The sequence below is a fragment of the Capsicum annuum genome, chromosome 7 (genome assembly GCF_002878395.1).
Source record: "Capsicum annuum cultivar UCD-10X-F1 chromosome 7, UCD10Xv1.1, whole genome shotgun sequence".
NCBI lineage: Eukaryota > Viridiplantae > Streptophyta > Magnoliopsida > Solanales > Solanaceae > Capsicum > Capsicum annuum.
In genome coordinates, this window is record NC_061117.1 from 21,782,411 (window position 1) to 21,805,222 (window position 22,812).

The window sequence follows — 22,812 nt, forward strand, 5'->3', positions numbered from 1 at the left end:
ACCCTACTAGGTTGGGGTCGAATTCTACAGGGAATAGGGTGTGAATATCGATTTGTTTACGCAAGATTTTACTGGTAGTTTACTATTTTTGAAAGATGGGGTTTAAGTTCATGGTGTGTTAAATATCACTTTCAATACTTTAGTGTTTGTAATCAAGATAAATGGGAAACCATAGCTATGTTCACCAAGGGTTTAGGGAATTGACAGATACTAGGTAATGCTAGAGATTCTTGGAATGAGTAGAACAGCAGAATATCTGAACTTGAGCTCATTGTGCTTCATATCAACCAATACTCTCCCTGTGGCTAATAATGGACTACCCAAGATGATGGGTACCTCAAAATCAACATCATAATCCAGTATTAGAAAGTCTGTAGGCAGAATAAAATCATCCACCTTTACAAGCACATCCTGCAATATACCAACCGGTCGCTTAACCGATCTATCTGCCATAACAAAATGCATCGTTGTGGGGGTAGGCTCCCCATATCCAAGCTTCTTGTAGATACCAAGTAGCATCAGATTTATACTTGCTCCTAAGTCACATAAAGATTTGGTAAACTTTATGGACCCAACTATGCACGGTATGGTAAATGCTCCAGGATTAGGCTTTTTCTGCACTAAGGATTGTGAAGACACAGCACCACAGTGATGGATGTTGTCCACCAGCTCATAACTTAAATTCTGCTTCTTTGTTAGAAATTCCTTCATAAATTTAGCATAGTTTGACATTTGCTCAAGTGCCTCCATCAATGGCACATTCAAAGTCAGCTGTTTTATTATTTCCATGAACTTGCTAAATTTATCGTTATCTTTTTTTTTCAACCTTTGAGGAAATGGAGATGGTGGTCTTGGCATTTGTTTTAATACCACTTCCTCTTTCTTGTCATCTTCTTTCTCTAACATGTCAACAAAGCCATCCAGCTTCTCAGACTCCACTGGATTGTTTTCTTTCGATTTATCAACACTTACCTCCTTCTCCACAGCTTAGCCCATAGAAAGTTCAGATAATATCTTACCACTACGAGAGGTAATCGCCATACAAGAGCCATCAGTCTGCAGGTTCTGAACCGTATCACTAGGTAAAGTGCCATCTTTTCTTTAATTCAGAGTAGCCAAAAGTAGGCTCATCTGCTGCTCCAACTACTTAATAGAAGCTGAGTCTAAGTTAACTAACTGACTGAGGGTAGAAAACTCACTTTTCATATTAATTACCCCCGAGTTGGTTGCCTCCACTCCCTTCAATAGCTTTTCTATCGTATCATCCATGTATATCTTGCCAGAACTAGTTGTTGCATCCTCTCGACTTCCAGGAGGAATATACAAACCAGTCTTGTCATTATTATTTCTCCAATGTCCCTGCTCCCTATCTTTATAATCAGGCTTGTCATAGAAAGTCCGACCTTGGTTCCCTTGGCTATTGCCTAAAAAACCCCCTGATTACTCACATAGTTTGCCTCAGCATCAGCACCTACAAATACAGTACTCTGAGACTCCACAGCCTTGAACATTTCAGTATTATCGGATAGCAAGTGCTTAGCCAGCAAGTCCATCTGCATCTTCAGATGGGATATGTCCTAATCTTGCTCCTCATATCTTCTATGCTGCTCTGTAGTAATACAACCAACAACTGTAGGTCTAGCCACTACAGAATCCCTAGTGTGCCAAGCTCGACTCTTCTTGGTCATTCTATTCAGCATATTAGAAGTATCCAGAAAAGAGAGGTCAATGAATGAACCAACTGCAGCGTTGTCGATAATTGGCTTTGTCACAAAGTTGAAAGCTCTGTACAAAGTCTCCATCAAGTGCAAGTCTATCATAATGTGGTTCAGACATTGTGCAAGTTTCTTCTTAAACCTTTCCCAAGTCTTATGCAGTGCTTCAGTCGAAAGTTGTCTGAAGTTACTAATCTCGTCCCTCAACTGTACCCTTCTGGAGGGTGGAAAGAACTATTCTAGGAACGCATCTTTCAACTGTCTCCAGTTAGTTATAGAGTCGGGCTCTAACTCATTCAACCACATTGTTGCCTCTTCAGACAGAGACAATGGAAATAACCTCAACCTGATTGCATTTTGGCTCACTCCTGGATTGTCAAAGGATTTGTAGATGGTAATGAAGTTCACCAAATGCATGTTCGAATCATCACCAGTCAAGCCTCCAAATAACCCTTTCAAATTCAGGAGTTGGATCATGGTGCTTGTTATGCTGAACTTTGCACCTGGTGTAAACGGTGGCAGAATGATAGAAACCAGTGCACCAGCTCCGTCCATTCCTTCATTATCTTCATCAGCCTCATATTGCATAGGCTATTGACCATACCTTCCTCGGACTGGACAATTTCTGTTGACGTTTCGCTGTACTGGTGCAGCAACTTACTCAGCTCTCCTTGGGTTTTGAGGATTCAAAATTCCTCATCACCCAAGTCTTTATCATTAGGGTTTTGGTGACGTTCTTGTTGACCCAAATTTTGCACATCCACCTGAGCCCTGGCTAAAGTATCTAGTCTTTCTGCTTCTTGTTGTTCAGCCATTCTCCTAATTAGTTGAGGTTCTGGATTGATTGGTAATAGAGGTTCTTCAGAACTTCTCATGCTTGGAGTAAGCAACACAATACCTACAATAAACAAAAACAACAAATAAACATAAATCACAGAAACTTAACTATCAAAAAATTTTCGCACACAAAATTTTTAGTCTATAATCGTATTCCCCGGCAACGGTGCCATTTTTTATAACGCTCAAATTACACTCTTGAAGGGGTTTAAGCAATCATTTTCAATATAAAACCCAACTAGTTTGGGGTCGAATCCCACAGGGAATAGGGTGTGAACTTTGATTTGTTTACAAAAAATTTTACTAGTAGTTTACTGTTTCAGAAAGATGGGGGTTTAAGTTCACGGTGTGTTAAATATCACTTTCAATACTTCAGTGTTTGTAATTAAGATAAATGGGAAACCAGAGCTATGTTCAGCAAGGGTTTTGGTAATTGACAGATACCAAGTAATGCTAGAGATTCTCGGAATGAGTATAACAACAAAATATCCCTGACAATTATACTATCTGACTTATCTCTCGACCTGACCAGACAATTTATTATCAAATTCTCTCAAACTTAGATAAATTATATATTTCCAATAGGATGTTATCTCAGGTAGATTAATCCAGTTACAACATAAATCATTAAACAGAAGGTTGGTAGCTTCCGAGTCTCTGTTGATAATTCACGTCCTCTAGTCTATTTCTCCATTAGAAGAAAATAAAACCTCTCCATTAGAAGAAAATAAAACCTAAGGCATAACCTAATGTTTTTAACCACTAAATTTTAGTTAAAATAACAGAATTTCAAGATGTTTTACTACTCTTTGACTTCGTTGAACACCTAGTATCATAACAAACCCAAATCCATGGATCCCATAACTCCGGCTAATGAAATTAGCCGCTCATGATTTTATGAACAAAATAACAAGTTGAATTCAAGATTATAATGATAAACTTATGAATGGATAGAAAACAACAAGTAGTTCCTCCGATTTAATCACAAGGTAGAAACCCTAAAAATAGTTGATACGAAAATATAAGAATATTTTATGAAAGAGAGCAAAAATACGTGTCTGTCTCTTTAGAGTTGATGTCTGATAGATGAATTATTCCCCCATCAAAAACCATAAAAGATGCTATTTATACTAAAGCCTAATTAAGGAAATGAAATAACGAAATTAATAAAATTGTTCGGAATAGGTGACGCCCTGGATGACGCCGCGCCAAGAAGTTGATGCCCTATCACGGATAGTGTCAGAGAGGCTTCAGTTGCCTTCAGGTTCTGTCTTAGGCTCATGATATGGCTGACACCGCGTCAGGGATCTGACGGCGTATCACCAACGTCGTCAGATAGCTTCTTCCCATGCTAATTTTCTGCTTAAGGCTGACACCATTCTTGATGCCTTATTATGACTTTGACGCCACATCACCGGCGTCGTCAGAACAGCTCCTCAAACTGCAACTCCCTGGTTAAGGCTGACGCCAATGCTGATAGGCTATCACGAGGTTGACGACTTATCACGGAGGTCGTCAGCCATGTTTTTTTCTATTTTGCTCAGATTTTCAATTCTTTTGCTCCATTATTGTTTTCTCATTTCTTCAGCCTTTTTCTACAATATCATGAGCAAACACATCAAAACAACAAGAGTTCCTTCAGAATTCACAATTATTTTGAGCTAAAAAGCATTAAATGTGTTATTTTTTACTCACACATCACTAATAGGCTCGAACCTAACTGTATGATAATCTAGACAAGAAATAAAGTTGTATTAAATCAAACTTGGACTGAATAAACTATAGATAATTTCTGAATACCAAAATACTAAAAGTCTATAATTAAACTCGTAGTACGACAAGCCTCTACTACTAATAAAGAATTAGAGAGTCATTGGGACAGACCCCAAACTGACTCAGACTAAACTGAAAATGATAATTCAAATACTATAAAAGCTAAAATTATGAAGGAGTAGGCCCTCGAATCATGAGGAATCACGAGGAATCACCAACTATGGGGATGTAGATAGGGATACTAGAACTACTTATGCTGTGGATACTGAAAACCTGGACCTATATTATAAGACAATGTAGCACACAGACGTATATGTAGATCAGTACTTTGAGGATGTACTGAGCATATGGGGGTACAAAGCATAAGGAAAACATAGATTAATCATAGTTTATCAAAATCATGCATGCTAAATATAAATGACTCACGTAAGCTGGAATGTCTAAAAATGCTTAAAACTGAAGCAATAAAAGCAATTCATACATTATAAATCTTGTGAGCCATCACATTTAGTTCTAAAAGCTATACTTGAATTCCCTCTTTAAATCATACTATCTAAGTGTAGAAAGGACTCACTCTTATATGAAACTAATATCTTTATGTAAATCAAAAGATGAATAGTTCATGAGCCTTCACGCTTAGTTTTCTAAAAACTATTTTGTTAATCTCTTCTGTTAGGACTTGGGAACTTTGGGACTCTTTGGGCTTGCAAACTTGGGAACTCTGTGGACTTGGGAGTTTCTTCTAACCGACATAAACCATGTGAGCTAACATGGAGTCTAATGTCTTTCCCATGTTGGGGTGAGCTGCTCTACCCTTGCCATCGAAATAGAATCTTAACTTAAGTGATCTCTATCTTAACCCACTATAGGAAAATTAGAAACCTACGATGGCATATAGTTCTGTGGCATAAGACCTTGGAATCATACCCAACTATACTAATCCTATACTTATTGCTCAAAATTTTAGGAAATCCACCTTAAAATAGCACAAGGGTCAATTATGAAAACCATTTATGCTTCACTTTGCTTTAAATCATAAATTGTATGAAATAATGTGGATTCCTATCTTAGCTTAAGATCAAAACATCAACTTTCTTTAAATCTTGGTAAGCAATTTGTTAGAAAAAGCTTAAGACCATAGGCTTCTTGAAAACTCAAACTCATTCTTAATATGGATTTAACAATCAAAACTTTCAAGAACATGATCTTAAATATCTCAATACTTAATCTTTGGGCTCAAATTCATGCTTCAACCTCAGGGAAATTCACAACAAAACTGTATGGTCAACATCATTCTTGAAATTATTCAACAATATCAATTCAAAAATAAAAAAGTACAATTTATGATATAAATCTTCAATTCAAATGATAATTGAATGAGATAACAAGCACTTCAATACTCAAAGTACTTGTAAATTCTTAAACTCAAAAGAACATGGTTTGTGTGCAAATCCCAGCTTGCAAATCATGTAATCTTTAATAAAATTCAAATTTTTTGGCACAAGAATGAAAGATTTGTTCTTGTTCAAACCCCACATACCTCAACTCATGAAATTAGATAACAACTTGCTTTTGAGACCTTATTTGTTTTCTTGAATGTTGACTCTTGAGATTCTTGGTCTAGGAATCTTAAATCTTGAATCAGTTTTGAAAGTAATGGTGAAATATTGGTGAATTACAATTCTTGGTTGAAAACCCTAAGGCTTGTTATTGAGGGAATTGATTGAAATTGACTATATTTTTATGTTTTAAGGGCTAAATCCCATGTTATGGATGAATAGGGGTGGAGGGAATTAACCCTTTTGCACTTAAAATTTCGGAGTTGAACTGCAGAATTGTTCCAGCCGGAATGGCCAGGGTGCCGTGGGCTCCAGTCCGGCGGCTTGGGCGAGGCCCCGCCTTAATTATCGCGACATCCGCTATGTACCGGACTGGCAAGGCACCGCAAGCTTAACGCCTTGACTCACTATTTTGGGACACCAAAAATGCCCTTACGCTTGTCCAAAAATTCCGAAACTTACCCAAGTTGTACTATTGACTACCTGATCATGAATCAACAAAAAAATTGACTATCGAATGTTTGGAAGGTCATAAATAAAATATTCAAAGTTCAGAGGCTTAAAAATGACTATGTCCCAACACTTAGCCAAATTTTCTAAGATGAGACTTCTCTTGGCATGCTTTAAAGGACTTAGATGACGAAAATTTTTGCGAGGTCTTACACACACAACAGGAACAAATTCAAGAATTAGACTCTCTACACGGGTATCACATACATAGGAGAAATAAGACTCGCAACCCCTTAATATAAGCTTTATAGCATAAGCATAAGAAATAATCCCCGTCGGCTCACAACCAATTGCTCCCTGCCACATGACTGCGGGTGCATCGGGCATGGCTAAGGTAACGGTTTGGCAAAATAATCAATGACCGCATGATAGTGGAATGACCAGTCCATGCACAGAATCACATCAAGATCCAGTATATCAAGAATAATAATTTCATCACAAGTATCAACATCACTAACTGTCGATATACATTATCTGAATACTCGATCCACTTCTAAAGAATCATCCATGAGAGTAGATATGCGGAATGACACATTTATACAAATCACTAGCTAAGTCCAACTTTGGTGCATAATAATCAAATATAAATATATGAGTGGATCCAGGATCAAATAAAGCAGGAGAAGTCTCAGCCTTGGGTCTAGCAGGTACTGAATACAAATGACCACGTTGCCACCTAGTTGGGCACCTGACCACACTCATGTCTTGCTTACCTGAGTACCACCTCAAGAATCCTGGTAACCACCCCTACGACCTTGCAAACCACCTCTACCTGAAAGAGGAACTGCCCTAATGGGAGTAGCTCCTTGGGCTGAAACAACCATCACCCCACGACTAGGGCACTCTCTAGAGAAATGACCAGGAAGCCCAAAAGTAAAAAAAGACTTAAAAGAAGAACCAGAACTTACAAATATAGCTGATCTGACATAACCACCATCCTAACATAGACTAAAGATGAAGCTCTAAAAGACTGATCATCTCTCTTACCAGAGTGCCTACTAGAAATAAGTTGATTCCCGGTAGCTGTCTGAAGAGTTGTCTATACTAGTCGGCTAATCTGACCCTGAGGATGAAAAGAGAGATGCGGAGGATTTCCATCATAAGTAATACCACTCATAAATTGGGAACTACCATGGCTTCCACAAATCTTCCCTGATACTTGGGCCTCTTATCACGACACTCACGATGTATGTCCTCCATCACCCTAGCATGTTCAGCAACCTCAGAAAAAGTCCTACCTACAACGACCAAATTTTGAATATCCATCCAAATAGAAAGTCTCAATCCTCTCACAAAGCAGCAAAATCTCTCAAAATCTCTCAAACTCGATATCTAAGATAGAAGTTTTATTTCTAACCATCTTATGAAAAAAAGCCTCATACTCAGCGACTATCATAGAACCCCGCTCTAATCGACTAAACAACAACCGGTTTAGGGGGAATCATAACTCCAGGAGCTAGAATTGTAGGATGTACTCTTGTCCCCGTAGACTGCACACCATCAACAATACCTAACATATAATACCCCACAAAATTTCTTCATTGTCTAAGCCTTTAGAGAATGTCAAGAGAGGTCTCACACTTACAAATTTGGCTAAGTGTTGGGATTTAGTTATTTTCAAGACCTTTGAACTTTGAGGAATTTATTTGCAACCTTCCTGATCTCCATTTGTTGATTTTTTTATTGATTCACGATGGGTCAAGTCAAGAGTACATCTCGTGTGAGTTTCAAAATTTTTAGACTAGCATAAGAGAGTATTTGGGGTAGCAAAATAGTGAAGCAGGGCGATTATCCCGCATTGCCTGGCTTATTTCGGTACCTAGGGGCACCATATTTGGTAAGGCAGCGCCTCACTGGACAGTTCAGCTAGGGTAAATCTTTACCATTCAACCCCATCTCATTAAGGTCAAAAGGGGTATTTTCCACCCCCTATTCAGCCATAACATTAGATTTGAGCCCCAAAACAACAAAACATAGTCCTCTTCTCTCAAATTCATCAAGAACAAAGCCTAGGGTTTCAACCCATTATTCAAGAAACTCAAGAATTTCACCGTTACTTTTTGAAATTGAGTCAAGAATTAGAATCCCCAAACCAAGAGCTTTAAGAATCTCTGTTCAAGTTGCGAATAGAGTCCTAAAAGCAAATGTTCATTCAAAGTTCATAATCTAAGGTATGTGAGGTTTGAACAAGAACAATTCTTCTATTCTTGTTCCTAAAGATTTGATTTTTAATAAAGAATTTTATGTTTTGCAAATAAAGTTTCTGCCCAATTTACTTTGTTTTGAGTTTATGAATTTATAAGTTGTTCAAGTCTTGAAAGTACATGTTATTTCACTTATTTATGTTTAAATTTGAGAATTTATTCTATGAATTGAACATCCCTATAATGAATTGATGCTTTCAAGTGTTTCAAAGATTGATGTCAAGATTTAACCTTCATTATGAAATTGAGATTATTTGAGCATGGTTAAATGCTTTAACCCAAGTATGAATTTTGATGTTTCCTTAAAGATTGTGTCATTAGCATGATTCAATAAGAAATTACTTTGACTTTAAAGAAAGATTGCTTTCGATCCTCAAGTTAAGATTGGAATCCACAATAATTATACAGTTATGAGTTATAGCAAAGAGAAGCATAGTTGGCTTCCATTACACATTCTAGTATTATTTAAAGTGGATTTTCCTAAAAGTTTTGAGCCTAAGTATAGGAGTAGTATTTAGCATCGAGTTGGGCTTGATTTCAAGGTCTCATGCCCCAGTACTATGAGCCACCGTAGGATTATGATTTATCCCAAGTGGGCTAAGATAGTGATCACTAAAGTTAAGGTTTTATTCTGATGGCAAGGATAGAACAACTCTCCCCAACGTGGGCAAGAAGTTGGACTCCATGTCAGCTCACATAGTTTATGTCGGTTGGAAGAAACTCCCAAAGTTCCATAATCCCAAGTTCCTAGAGTCTCCAAGTCTCCAAAGTTTTATAGTCTTAAAGTTCCCAAGTCCTTGAGTTCCCAAAGTCCTATTCTCTATAAGAAAAAAGCATAAGTTTTGAAAGGTATTGTTTTAAGATTCATTTTTGCTTACAAGCTTTGAGAATAAGAGGAGAATACAAATGTTAGAACTAAGTATAATGACTCACGAGATTTATGCTACATGTATCATTATTCATGATTTATGAGATTCAAATTTCAGATTTATTCAAATTATGCGAGTCATTTATATCAGCATGTATGGTTTTATAAAGAGTAATGATATTGTTTACTTACGTATACACCTCCATATACTCAGTACATCCTCAAAGTACTGATTCACATATATATATATATATATATATATATATATCTATGTGCTACACTGTCTCATAATGTAGGTTCAGGTGCTCAGTCTCAACAACGACAGTGATCTCCGAGTACCTTCATCTACATTTCCACAGTTGGTGAGTCCTCATGTTTCGAGGAAATATTTCTCTTATTTTCAGTCTTAATAGTAGTTGTTTATTGTTTTCAATTCAGTTTGAGTCAGTTGGGGGTTTATCCCAATGACTCTCTAGTTCCTTAGTAAGTAGAGACTTGTTGGACTATTAGTTGGAGTTTCTAAATTTTTAGTATTTGTTATCCAGATAATGTTTTTCAGTTATTTCAGTTCAGATGTGACATGACATAGTGTTATTACTAAATTCATTTATCCTAAAGTAAGCGTTAGAAGTAGTAGCAGGCTCAAAGGGTTAGCTTAGGGCAACTTGTAGGCTTAAGCACCGTGTGATGTCTTGGGATGAGATTTCAGGGCGTTACACATTAGCTGAACCAAAGAATCTCTAAGCAAAAATGAGGGGATGAATGGTGGTGGAGCCTAGGCTAGTCCCTGGCCCATCATTGGCTGGGGTGGAGGAGTCTCTCAGGACCCTCCTCACATACCACTAAAGCATGCGTCACTAACCATCTGTGAAAGGGTAAGGTAAAAAGAAAATCCAACCAATCGACTCAGAATCTTAGCACTATATGAGTGAAAAAAGTGAAAGACTCCTAAGAATGTCCCATAGCCTACTGAAGATAGAAAACAGACGTTAAGGTTGCAATCCACAAGACTCTATTAGGCACTTGCTCTTGTACCAATAATATCAGTGAAACCTAGGCTCTGATATCAATTTGTCACGACCCAATTTTCGAGTCATGATGGCACCTAATACAACCCACCACTACGTAAGCCGACACCGTAAGTCGGAGCTAACACAATTGGTTACCTAGGTCGAATCGTTCAACATAGACCCTATGAATGAACATAATATAACAACAAGATTCCACAAATAAAACAACTCACATTCATATACTGATCCCATGACATGATAATATAAGTACAAGAGCAACTCTAAATTTGACAACCGAAATTTCAACTCGAAGTCTGATAAACTTAAATTGTCTTATACAATTGTCTATAATACAAAATACAAAGTAAGGATAGAACAAAAAAGGTAAACTCGAAATCTAAGAGTTCATCCTATATCCTATTGATTAATACGGTGCGATATTAGCTCAATGGTGGCAACTAGAACCAGAATCTGCACTAAAAAGGTACAAAAGTGTAGTATGAGTACCAAAACACAGGTACTCAATAGGCATCATCAATCAACTGAGCTAAATTATAATATAAGGGTGATATAAAGTAAGACAATAACTTAAAGGTATAGGATCAAACCTGAATCTTCTTCGATATCATTGTATAAGATAACTAATCTACTAAGGCAACAACATAATACATCATGTCAACATACGCCATAATAGTCATACCAATGAGTAATCATTTTGAAAACGTAATGCAACACATATAAATTAGCAACCATGTATTTACCATAATCAAACCAACCATCACTATAATATAAAGCACAAAAACTTACCCCGATATCCCATACCGCTTGGAAGTACACGAAAAAGAACACAACAAAAAACTCGTCACGACATCCCTTACCACCGGAGAGTACACCAAAAGAATGTAATACAAGAACTCATCATGACATCCCATATCACTAGAGAATACACCACAAGACCAATATATCACTATGTTAAGGCATAATTACACAACTACTCACCAAAGGGCGTGTGTTACCTTTTACCTCGTGGCCTCTTACCGAGGACTACAATCATTATTGATACCATAATATAACACAATAAAACTAATATCACCATGGAATAGTTATATAGTACCTTAGATTAGTAGCAAGATTCAATTACAAAAGTTATTTAAGCTCTAAATCAATCCACAAGATTCACTTAGAAGATTTCACACTCCATTAGGGTTTAGAGTTCTAGAAGAAAGAACAAATAGACACAATTTTGGACAAAGCATCCTTTAAATAGGTTCCACCCAACCTCAGGTAGTACGATCGCACCCTTCGCCTAGTCACAGTTGTGGTACCATAATCACACCCATATCACTGCAGTCACAGTATCTCGGTCTATGCATGGCATGGATGAAGCTTGGAACATTATTCTAGCTTTGGCCAATGCCTCAAGATGCATCCAGGGTCCTTTTTGAACAAATAAGATATGTAATCTCATAGTTTTTGATGTTTTGGATGCATTGGCGAAGTTGGATTTTGAATTTAAGGTCAATTTCTAATGTTTTTTCTTAGTGGTCAATTAGGACCAATGATGACTTAGAATTTAGAAAGTGGTTCAAGGAACCAAAAAAACTGCCAGGTAACCGATCTATCAATTTCGGCAAGTCACTAATAACTTGGGGTGGCTATGGAAAGCTCTACTAGTGAAGTAAGAAAGTATATAGTCAATGACCTGAAGGGTCATTATAAAACCAATCCACATAACTACATTCACTTCCAAGTGGCCACCAACGCCATCCAAAAATCATTATTGTTAATATCTATTATCTATTAATGTAATGAAAGGTTCCAAAAGTAGATAAAATCATGCATATATCCATTTTCTAAAACCAAATTATAAGGTTGAGTTGAGGCCAATATTCCAAGTCAAAATCCATAATTTTTGGCAAACCCATGTTCTCCATTCCAATTCCTATACCCATGCATTTATTTATATCAAAAACCATTATATAAAGAATGAATCACAATTTTAAAACAAAGGGAAAATAATTCATGTAATAACCATACCAATACTACAATTTAAAATTTAAAACAATTAATCAAATGTACATGAACTATAATTAAACACATGATTTTGTATAAATCAAGTTACGGAATAGATACATGCCTAAATTACATAAGGAATTGAAAACAATTCAACGTTTGGAGCCCGAATGATGAATTGAGTGTAAAACCCTTGAATGTTTTTAGTTTAAGAGAGAAAGGGAATTATGTTATCTTTGAAAACTGTAGGGAATGGGGTTATTTTATGTTATAAGGTCGTACAAGGAGTAAAATGACCAAAAGCCCCTCACTCCAAGTGAAAAAATAAAAACTGGGCAAAATTAAACTAGAGGCATGGCAAACTAACATCACAAAGGTAACCTCCATGCGACGCTAATATCATAGAGGTTAGCCTTTATGACATGGACTAATCATGGAAGATTACTTTCTCGGGGTCCCAAAGTGACCCCGAACCCCATTCAAAAAATCCCAAACTTTTCCAAAATACCCTTTTAACAACCCTAAACATAATTTAAGTAAAAAATTGGCTTTACGAATGCCGGAGGGTAAAAAATAAATTTATCAAAAGTGTAAGGGGTCTTACATCATCCCTCCCTTAGGATCATTCATCCCCGAATGATGAGTTAGGAGATTTTTAGCACGAGAATAACAAGAATACACCAAATTCAAATGGCAGACTCATAAAGTGACAAGAGAAAAACAAAATTCATACCTTACTCACTCTCATCCAATACGGGGAACAAGAACGAATACTTGCCCTTTATATCATGTCCATCTTCCCAAGTAGCTTCTTCTATATTTTGATTACTCCAAAGCACTTTTATCAAATTTTCATCCTTAGCCCTCAACCGACAGACTTGCCTATCTAATATCTTAAATGAAACATCCTCATAGGAAATACAATCCGAAATACCAAAATTTTCCATAGGAACAATAAAGGAAGAAACACCCACACACTTCTTCAACATCATCACATAGAAAATTGGTTGACTAGAACCCAAAATCATAGCCAACACTAGATCAGAAGAAATATTCCCAACTTTTCTCAAAATTTGAAATAGGTCAACATAATGGGGATTGGGATTTCCCTTCTTCCAAAAAATTATCACTCTATTCATAGGAAAACCTTCAGAAACACCTAATCACCTACTAAAAACTCTAACTCTCTGTACCTCACATCCATGTAAGACTTTTGGTGACTTTGGGAAGTCATAATTATTTATCTAATCCTTTACCTTCTCCATGGTTTGGTGAATTATGTCAAGGATAAACAACCTAGTATCACGAACCTCAAACCACCCAATAGGTGATTACACCTCTTACCATAAAAAATTCAAACCGAGTTATCTGATTACTTGAACGATAACTGTTATTGTATGCAAACTCAATAAGAGGTAAGTACTCAACCCCACTTTCCTTATAATCAATAACACAGGACATTAACATATCCTTCATAGGTTAGATAATCTACTCTGCTTGTCTATCCATATAGGGAAGGAAAATAGTGCTTAGTTGTCTATCCATCTGAGGGTGGAAATTGGTGATTTGGTTTACCTTAGTCCTCAAAACTATTCAAAATAAATGCCAATAGTGAGAAGAAAATTTCTTGCTTTATTTTGAAATAATAGAAACTTACACTCCATGCAACTTGACAATCTCCTGATAATCCTCTCTAGAGTAGTTAGTCCTCAGTGGTAAAAAGTGTGAAGACTTAGTCATCCTATCCATAATGACCCAAATCAAATCATACTAACTCTAAGACCAAGAAGACACATAATGAAGTCCATATTAATCATCTCCCACTTCCACAGAGGAAACTCTCTATCTTGAGACATGCCACCGGGCCTCAAGTGTTCTACCTTAACTTGATGACTGACCATACACTTTGCCATAAAATTTGCTAGTGTCTCTTCATATTTTTCAACCAATAGATCTCCTTTAGGTTATGGTACATCTTAGTGAAACCCGGATGAGTAATATATTGGGACTTATAAGCTTTAGTCAAAATTCTTTTCTACAACCCATCTATATCAAGAATACATAAGCTACCTTGCTATCTCAAGATACCATCACTGCCATTCTTAAAATCCATAACCTTTTATTGACCCTTATCATCCTTAATCTACGCAAGTATGGGATCTAAAGCCTATTTCCCCTCTACCTCAGCAGTAAGAGATGATTTAATAACCTCTTGAATAATTACTCCTCTATCTTCAAAGTCCAAGAGATGAACTCCCAAGTTAGACAACTAGTGAATATCCTTCATTGATCCTCTCTTTTCCATATCCACATGAGATATGGGAGCATCAAAAACTATATTAACTTTACCTGCATGGTAGAGAAAGCTCATGTCATAATCCTTAAGTAACTCAAGAAAACATCTTTTCTTGAGATTCAATTACTTCTGAGTAAGCACATAATACAAGTTCTTCTGGTCTAAATAGATATCCACATGCACTCCACACAAATAATGGCACTAAATCTTCAAAGCAAATAACACAACTACCAACTCTAGATTGCGCATTTGGTAATTACTCACATAAACCTTAAAATTCCTTAAACATAAGACACAAACTTACCGTGTTGTATCAAAACACAATCTGGTCCCTCGTGAGATGCATCACAATAGACAATAAAACCCTCAGTACCCTCGAGCACGGTAAAAACTGGTGCAAATGTAAACCTATCCTTTAACTTATTGAAACTACCTTAATAAACATCGAACCACAAGAACTTAACCTTATTCTGAGTCTATATTTTCAATTGAGCAACAATAGAAGAGAAACTCTCCATAAATCTTTTATAATACCTAGCCTAGCCGAAGAATCTCCTAATGTCGATTGGAGTCGTGGGTCTAGGCAATTTCTTAAATACCTCAACCTTTTATGGATACACATTGGTCCCCTCACTAGAAATAACATACTTATGAAAAGTCACAACATTCCACTAGAACTCACACTTGGAAAATTTTGCATACAGTTTCTTACCCTTATGAGTTTGCAAAACAATTTGGAGATAATTGGCATAATCCTCCTCACTCTTAGAATACACTAAGATGTCTTCATTAAAGACTATTGCAAACAGATCTAAAAACTATCTAAGCGCCTAATTTATAACCGGTATGTTAGTTAACCCAAATAACATAACTAAGAACTCATAAGTGCTATAATAGGTTTGGAAAGCTCAAATTTTCAACTGATAATAGCTCAAACAAAGATCAATCTTAAAGAAACACCTAGCACCTTGAAGATGGTCGAAAATATCATCAATTCTAATGATGAGATATTTATTCTTCACTATAACCTTATTCAGCTGATGATAATCTATGCACATCAGAAGGGACCTATCCTTCTTGCATACAAAAATCATAGGAGAACCCCATGCAGACATACTAGGACATATTAAAACATTATCAAGAAAATTTTTTACTGCTTATTTATCTTCTTTAACTCAGTCAGAGCCATTCTATAGAGAGAAATGAAAAAAAGTGTATCTGGTAGAAGATTAATGCAAAAATCTATCTCCATAACAGGAGAAATTCTAAGAAGATCATCGTGAAAAACTTCAGAGAACTCATTAACCACAAGGACAAATTGCAAAAAGGGACCCTTGAATCAAAATCTTTAACCTAAAATAGGTGATACAAACACCCTTTGAAAATCAAATTTCGAGCCTTAAGATAGGAGATGAACCTCTCTTTAGGCACTAAGGAACTTCCCTCCTATTCAATTACCAGTTAATTTGAAAATTGGAAACTGACCTTTTATGTCCTACAATCCAAAGACGCATAGCCTGAATGAAGCCAACCCATCCCTGAAATAACATTAAAATCTATCATGTCAAGCTTTATTAGATTCACCCATGTCTCATTATGAAAAATAGATACCCTACAGTCTTTATAGATCTTCCCACCAATAATATAATCGTCCACCAGGGTAGACATGGAAAGAGGGTTTAAAATATTTTTATGATCAAAATTAAAATATACAGTTACGTAAGGTGGAATATAAGAAAGGGTAGAACTCAAATCAAGCAAGAAATAAACATTACTGGAAAAGAGATATAATATACCAGTGATAAAATTAGGGGATGCCTTAGATTCCTAGCAAGTAGCAAGTGCATAGAGGTGATTTCAGCAAGTGCTGGTACGAAAGGTAGCTTGTAAGACCCCATAAAAGTCTAAGGTAAATTCAGCCCTAAAATCTCCTCAAAGGATCCCAACACTTCGAAAATTTTAGCTATGTGTTCAACAGTTAGTCTCATTTTAAGCCTCTAAACTTCAAGGATTTATTTCATGGGTTTCTCAACCTCTTTTTGTCAATTTTTTTGTTGATTCATGATGGGACAAGTCAATAGTACATATTGGGTGAGTTTCAGAATTTTCAAAGTCTGTTTAGGGCATATTTTGATTTCAAAACAGAAGCAGCATGTGATATGCATACGCCATATGATCCATTTCACAGCTTAGAGCATGTGATAGAGCATTTGATGCACGCTCTAGTTAGGAGGACTAGAGCATGCGACACACACTTCACTCCCTGCACCTGGAACTTTCAGCTTTTAAATTCGCAAAATTAAGGGCAATTGGGTCTTTTGGATCACATAAAAAATGTCCTAAACACTTAATTCGGCCCTAAATACACCAACATATACCCATATTCTCTCAAATTCTCTCCAGAACAACTTTAAGGTTTTCAAGTCAAGCTTTAATTCCCAAAGATTTAACAGTTAATCTTACCTAAATCAAGAATCAAGGTATGTCAAGTGTTCATTCATGGATTCCTTTCATCCATGAAGCTCAAGAATCCTATTTTTAAATCATAAATTATGATGTTCGTGTTGTGGGTTGATTATGATCATGTTGATGTTGTTTTATGATTCTCAAGTTGGAGTCTTTAATATGTTTTCATGAATCTCTGCTAGCATATGATGTTGAAATCTATTAAATTGTGTTTAATTATGCAAACATGATATATTGATTTAATATTCATGTCTAATCCTAAAGTTATGAATGCAAGGTGTTTGATAAAATGCCTAAGAGGACAAGAATTATGCATTTTGACTCATCAGGACCTAAATGATGAATTGCTGCTTTACCCTTATGTTCAAAATGACTCCCATGCTAGTGTTATGCATTAAAATTGCTTGATGGAATGCCCATGAGACTAGAATTGTGAAACCATGATATATTTGAATGCATTTCTCTACACGTAGAAGATTATGAATATCAAGTGCTTCATCAAATCCCCAATGATTGTATTATGAATTGTTGACAATGGTCATGTGTTCAAGAAGTGTCATGTCTTGTCAGTTTCATGCTATCGAGTCCTGGGGGTATTTATACTCGACAATTTAGCAGTGTGCCTAGAGCTAGTGTTAGTTTTCATGATACTCTCAGTCAAGCCATGATCAGTAGAATTTAGTCAGTCACATGACTCAGAACATCTCAGTAATCTCAGTAATCCCAATAATCTCAATAATCTCAGTAATCTCAGTAATCTCAATTAGTTATCAAATATCAGTAATATTCTGTTAGTCAATGGAATTTAATGAACTCAGTCTAGTTTAGCTTAGTATAATCAATTTAGATTCTATTCAGATGGGAGTAGAATCAGCATTGAGTGAACCTGAGGATGGGAACACACATGCCAGCAGAGGGTGTGATTCCTATAATTAATCCTTGCATTCCAGAAATATATATCCATCATAGCTTGAGACATTAACACTAATAGTCTAGGGTTGATGAGGTGGATTAACACTATTAGATGAGGGTCCCACCATTCTTCTTTGGGGATACTTCCAGATGAGGGTCACTCACAACTTATCTTTACTAGTGGCACGATATTGACACCCTTCTAATTGGGGTTACATATTGGACCACAACTCAGCTATATTTATTTATTTAGGGCATGTCGGTTAGATGAATACTTCCCATAGTCTCAGTTTCAATCTTAGTAATAGAACTCAGATAGTTTTACAGAATTCAGGACTTTCAGATACTATCACTATCTCAGTATGGAACTCAGCTAGTTCCATTAGAACCTAGACTGTCAGACACAGTCATTTATTTTTAGTTATATCAGTGATAAAAATATATGTTATCAGTATTCAGACTTATAATCAATGTTTTCATGATTTCATTTATAGTTACATGTTCATGCATGTATTCTCATCTTCATGTTACTCAGTCAGTTAGTATTGTTCATACATATGAACCCTTGCATTTAGCCTCACCTTATTTACATACCAGTACATTTCCATATATTGACGCATACTTTTCTCGTAAGCTATGGTGTTTTATATAATAGGTTTAGAAGCACGAGATCTAGAGCATCCTTAGTAGATCAGAGTGGCGTTCAACAAATAGACTAGCAGTGAGTACTCATTATTTAAGGATGTTATTATTTGATTATTTCATTCTTTTAGTACTTAGTTTATTTCATATGTTGGAGTTAGTTGGGGACATGTCCCATTAATTTCTTACTCTATCAATTTTAGAGGCTTTTAGACTTTAGCCTGTTTAGACAGTTATTTTAGTTGTTTTGGTATTGATATACCATATTTTGAAATATTATGTTTTATCAGATATTTTAACCTTATGGCTTTTCAGCCTTTTATTCCGTATTTATACAGTATATTATGCAGTACTCAGTTACAGATATCAGTTATGGGTTATCTAGTGGTGCTTTGGGGTCATGAGCAGTGTGTAGTAGTTGGAGTACTAGACTAGGGGCGTTACAAACTTGGTATCAGAGCCTAAGTTCAATCGAGTCCTACGACATCTAAAAAACCGCATCTAGTAGAGTTGTACATGGTTGTATTGTGCACCACATTTATGTATAGAAGGCTATAAGATGTTTTAGGAACAATTGCCCTTCTTTATTATTCAATCTAATCCATTTTCCCTTTTCTTTCACAGAACATGCCTCCCAAAAAAAAAATGGAAATTAGTCAGCCCCTTAGCCCATCTAAGCAGATTCCTTGGATGAATATATTTCTCTTGTAGAGTTCAGAGATGTATTCACTACTCTTGCAAATTCAGTTGCTGCTCAAAATAAATGACCAAATATTATTCTGGCCAAACCAGTGTCCAATTAAGATGTAGCCAGGATTTGGGACTTCACCCGAATGAATCCTCTAATTTTTTTTGGGTCTAAGTAAGATGAGGACCTTCAGGAATTCTTTGATCAGGTTTAAAAGGTTACAGATATCATAGGGGTGTCACCTGTTATGAGTGCTGAGCTAGTTACATATCACTTGCAGGATGTGGCTCACACATGGTTGAAACAGTGGAAGAAAGAGAGGGCCAAAGATGCAGTGCGAGTTAAGTGGGAGGAGTTTTCCACTACATTTCTAGATAGATTCTTTCCCCTAGAGCTGAGAGATTCTAAGGTGTTAGAATTTATCAACCTCAGGTAGGGAAACATGATAATGAAAGAGTATTCTCTCAAGTTTTCTCTACAAGGTAGATACGCTCCTTATGTAGTGGCAGACAACAGGGCTAAGATGAGTAAGTTTGCTTCTAAAAGTGAAAGATAGTATGGTCAATGAGTTCAGGTCCACAATGTTGATTAGTAAGATGGACATAACTGGGCTTATGATCCATGCTCAAAAAATAAAAGAGCAAAAAATTAAGGTGAGAGAGAAGCAAAATAAGAGAGCAAAGATCGGTAGTTTCAACTTTGCTCAGCCTAAGTCAGAGGGAGAAAATCATTCTCAGTTTTGCCCAAGTCATCCATTCCAGCTTCTTCTTTAGCCAGTGCTCCAATGCTAAAATTTAGAGACGAAAATAGGGATAGGTCATTAGGCCCTAAACCTTAGAACAATTTTAGCAGTGTAGTTGATCCTCAAAAGACCAAAGTGGTAAGAAACTAGCCTCGCCCTGTCTCTTCATCAGATATTAGGAGTCTCTTGGATCTGGCTAGCTATTACAGATGGTTTGTTCAAGGATTTTTTCTCAATTTCATCCCCTATGTCCAGATTGACTCAGAAAAAAGTCAAGTTTCAGTGGTTAGATCCTTGCGAGAAGAGTTTTCAAGAGTTGAAGAGTCGACTCACCTCATCCCCAGTGTCGGCTCTTCCAGATAGTTCGGAAGGGGTTTGGGTGTACTGTGATACATCCAGAGTAAGTTTAGGTTGTTTCCTAATGTAGCATGGTAAGGTCATAAATAAGAGTAAGTGTAGGTTGTGTCCTAATGCAGCATGGTAAGGTCATAAACTATACCTCCAGATAGCTTAAGCCCCATGAGAAGAATTATTCGACTCATGATCTTGAGTTAGCGGCCGTAGTTTTTGCCTTAAAGATTTGGCGGCATTACTTGTATGGGGTGTATGTACATGTGTTCACAGATCATAAAAGCCTTCAGTACATATTCTCTTAGAAAGATCTTAACCTCCATCAGAGAAGGTGGTTAGAGCTAATGAAAGATTATGACATGAATGCCCTTTATCATTCGAACAAGGCCAATAACTGTCTATGGGTAGTGCTGCTCATATTTAGGATAGTAAGAAGAAGTTAGCTTATAAAGTTCAACATCTTGCCCAACTAGGTGTCCACTTAGTCGATTCTATAGAAGGTAGTATATGGGTTCATAACAGTTTAGAGTCATCTCTAGTTTTTAAAGTTAAGGAAAAGCAGGATAGAGATCCAAATCTAGTCAAGTTGAAAGAGTCAGTCTAGGATCAGAAAGTATAGGTTTTCTCCAAAAGGGGAGATGGTGCATTACGTTGTCAGGATCGTCTCTTTGTACCCGGTGTAGGTGACTTGAGGCAACGAATTCTTGTATAGGTGCATGGTACAAGTTACTCTATTCATCCAGGATCCACTAACATGTACCATGATTTGTGGGAGATTTATTGGTGGAGTGGGATAAAGAGAGATATTTCAGAGTTTGTGCTATGTGCCCTATATGTCATCAGGTTAGGATAGAGCATCAAAAGCCTAGTGGGTCCATGCAGGAGTTCAACATTCCTAGTTGGAAGTGGGAAGATGTAAACATGGACTTCGTGATGGGTTTAGATCGTACTCGTCGTCAACATGATTAAAATTGGGTAATTGTAGACAAAATGAACAAATCAACTCATTTCCTTCCAGTCCTTACCTCTTATTCATCCAAAGATTGTGCAAAACTCTATATCAGGGAGTTTGTCAAATTACACAGTGTTCCATTGTCCATTATCTCAGATAGATATACCCAACCACCTCTTATTTTTGGAAATCATTCCAAAAGGTTTTGGCACCCTAGTTCACCTTAGTACATCTTTTTATCCTTAGGCTGATGGTCAAGCAAAAAGGACCATCCAGACCTTAGAAGACATGCTGCGAGCATGTGCAATTGACTTTAAGGGTAATTAGGATGACCACTTGTTTTTGATTGAGTTTGCATACAACAACAACTATCATTCCAGTATTCAGATGGCTCAATTTGAAGCTCTCTGCCATAAGAGATGCGAATCTTAATCAGTTGGTTCAAATTTGGTTAGGCCGCAGTTGTAGGGCCTGACTTAGTATTCGATACCTTAGAGAAAGCTTAGTTGATTATAGAGAGGCTCAGGATAACTCAGAGCTGACAAAAATCATATACAGATGTACGCAAAAGGGATCTTGAGTTTAATATTAGTGATTATGTGTAACTGAAAATCTCTCCTATAAAGGGAGTGAAGAGGTTCGGTAAGAAAGGAAAGCTCAGTTCCTGATATGTCGGTCCCTTCGAAATTCTTAGTCGCTTTGGCAAGGTAGCTTACGAGGTCGAATTTTCTTCAGATCTAGCCTTAGTATGTCCAGTGTTCCATGTATCATTGATTAAGAAGTGCATAGGTGACCCAACAGTTGTAGTCCCTATAGAGAGTATAGATGTTTAAAATAGCCTCACTTTCAAAGAGATTCCAATCGAAATTCTTGACTACCAAATTTGCAGACTGAGGAACAAAGGAGTCCCTCTGTCAAATTTCTTTGGTGTAATTAGTCTACTGAGGGAGGTACTTGGGAAGAAAAAGTAGATATGCGGACCAAGTATCCTTACCTCTTCTCCGCAAACTCAGACTCAACCAAAGGTAATAGCTTTCACTAAGCTTATTCAGTTTTATGCTTAAATTTCTGTTACATACTTCATATTTATTACCATTTCCTATTCAATCATGCATTAATGAGTTAGTTGTTCATGCGTCAGATATTAATTCTTTTTGTGAGAAACTCAGTTTATTAGAAACCCATTGCATGCATTCATGAATTAGTTCAGTCATGAAATCAGGCATAAGATATGCATGCTCAGTATGATTTTTCAGTATATTAGTAACGTTAGT

The 22,812-nt window shown here is 36.6% G+C and overlaps 1 protein-coding gene across 1 annotated transcript; it reads right to left on the minus strand.

The window, feature by feature from the left end:
- Positions 1-210: 210 nt before the first annotated feature.
- LOC124885692 lies at positions 211-1,559 on the minus strand. Its single transcript, XM_047393937.1, has 3 exons — positions 1,449-1,559; positions 871-975; positions 211-705 (listed from the first exon to the last, which is right to left on the minus strand). The coding sequence occupies exons 1-3, from the start codon at positions 1,557-1,559 to the stop codon at positions 211-213; spliced, it is 711 nt and encodes a 236-aa protein (XP_047249893.1).
- Between the last annotated feature and the right edge of the window lie 21,253 nt (positions 1,560-22,812).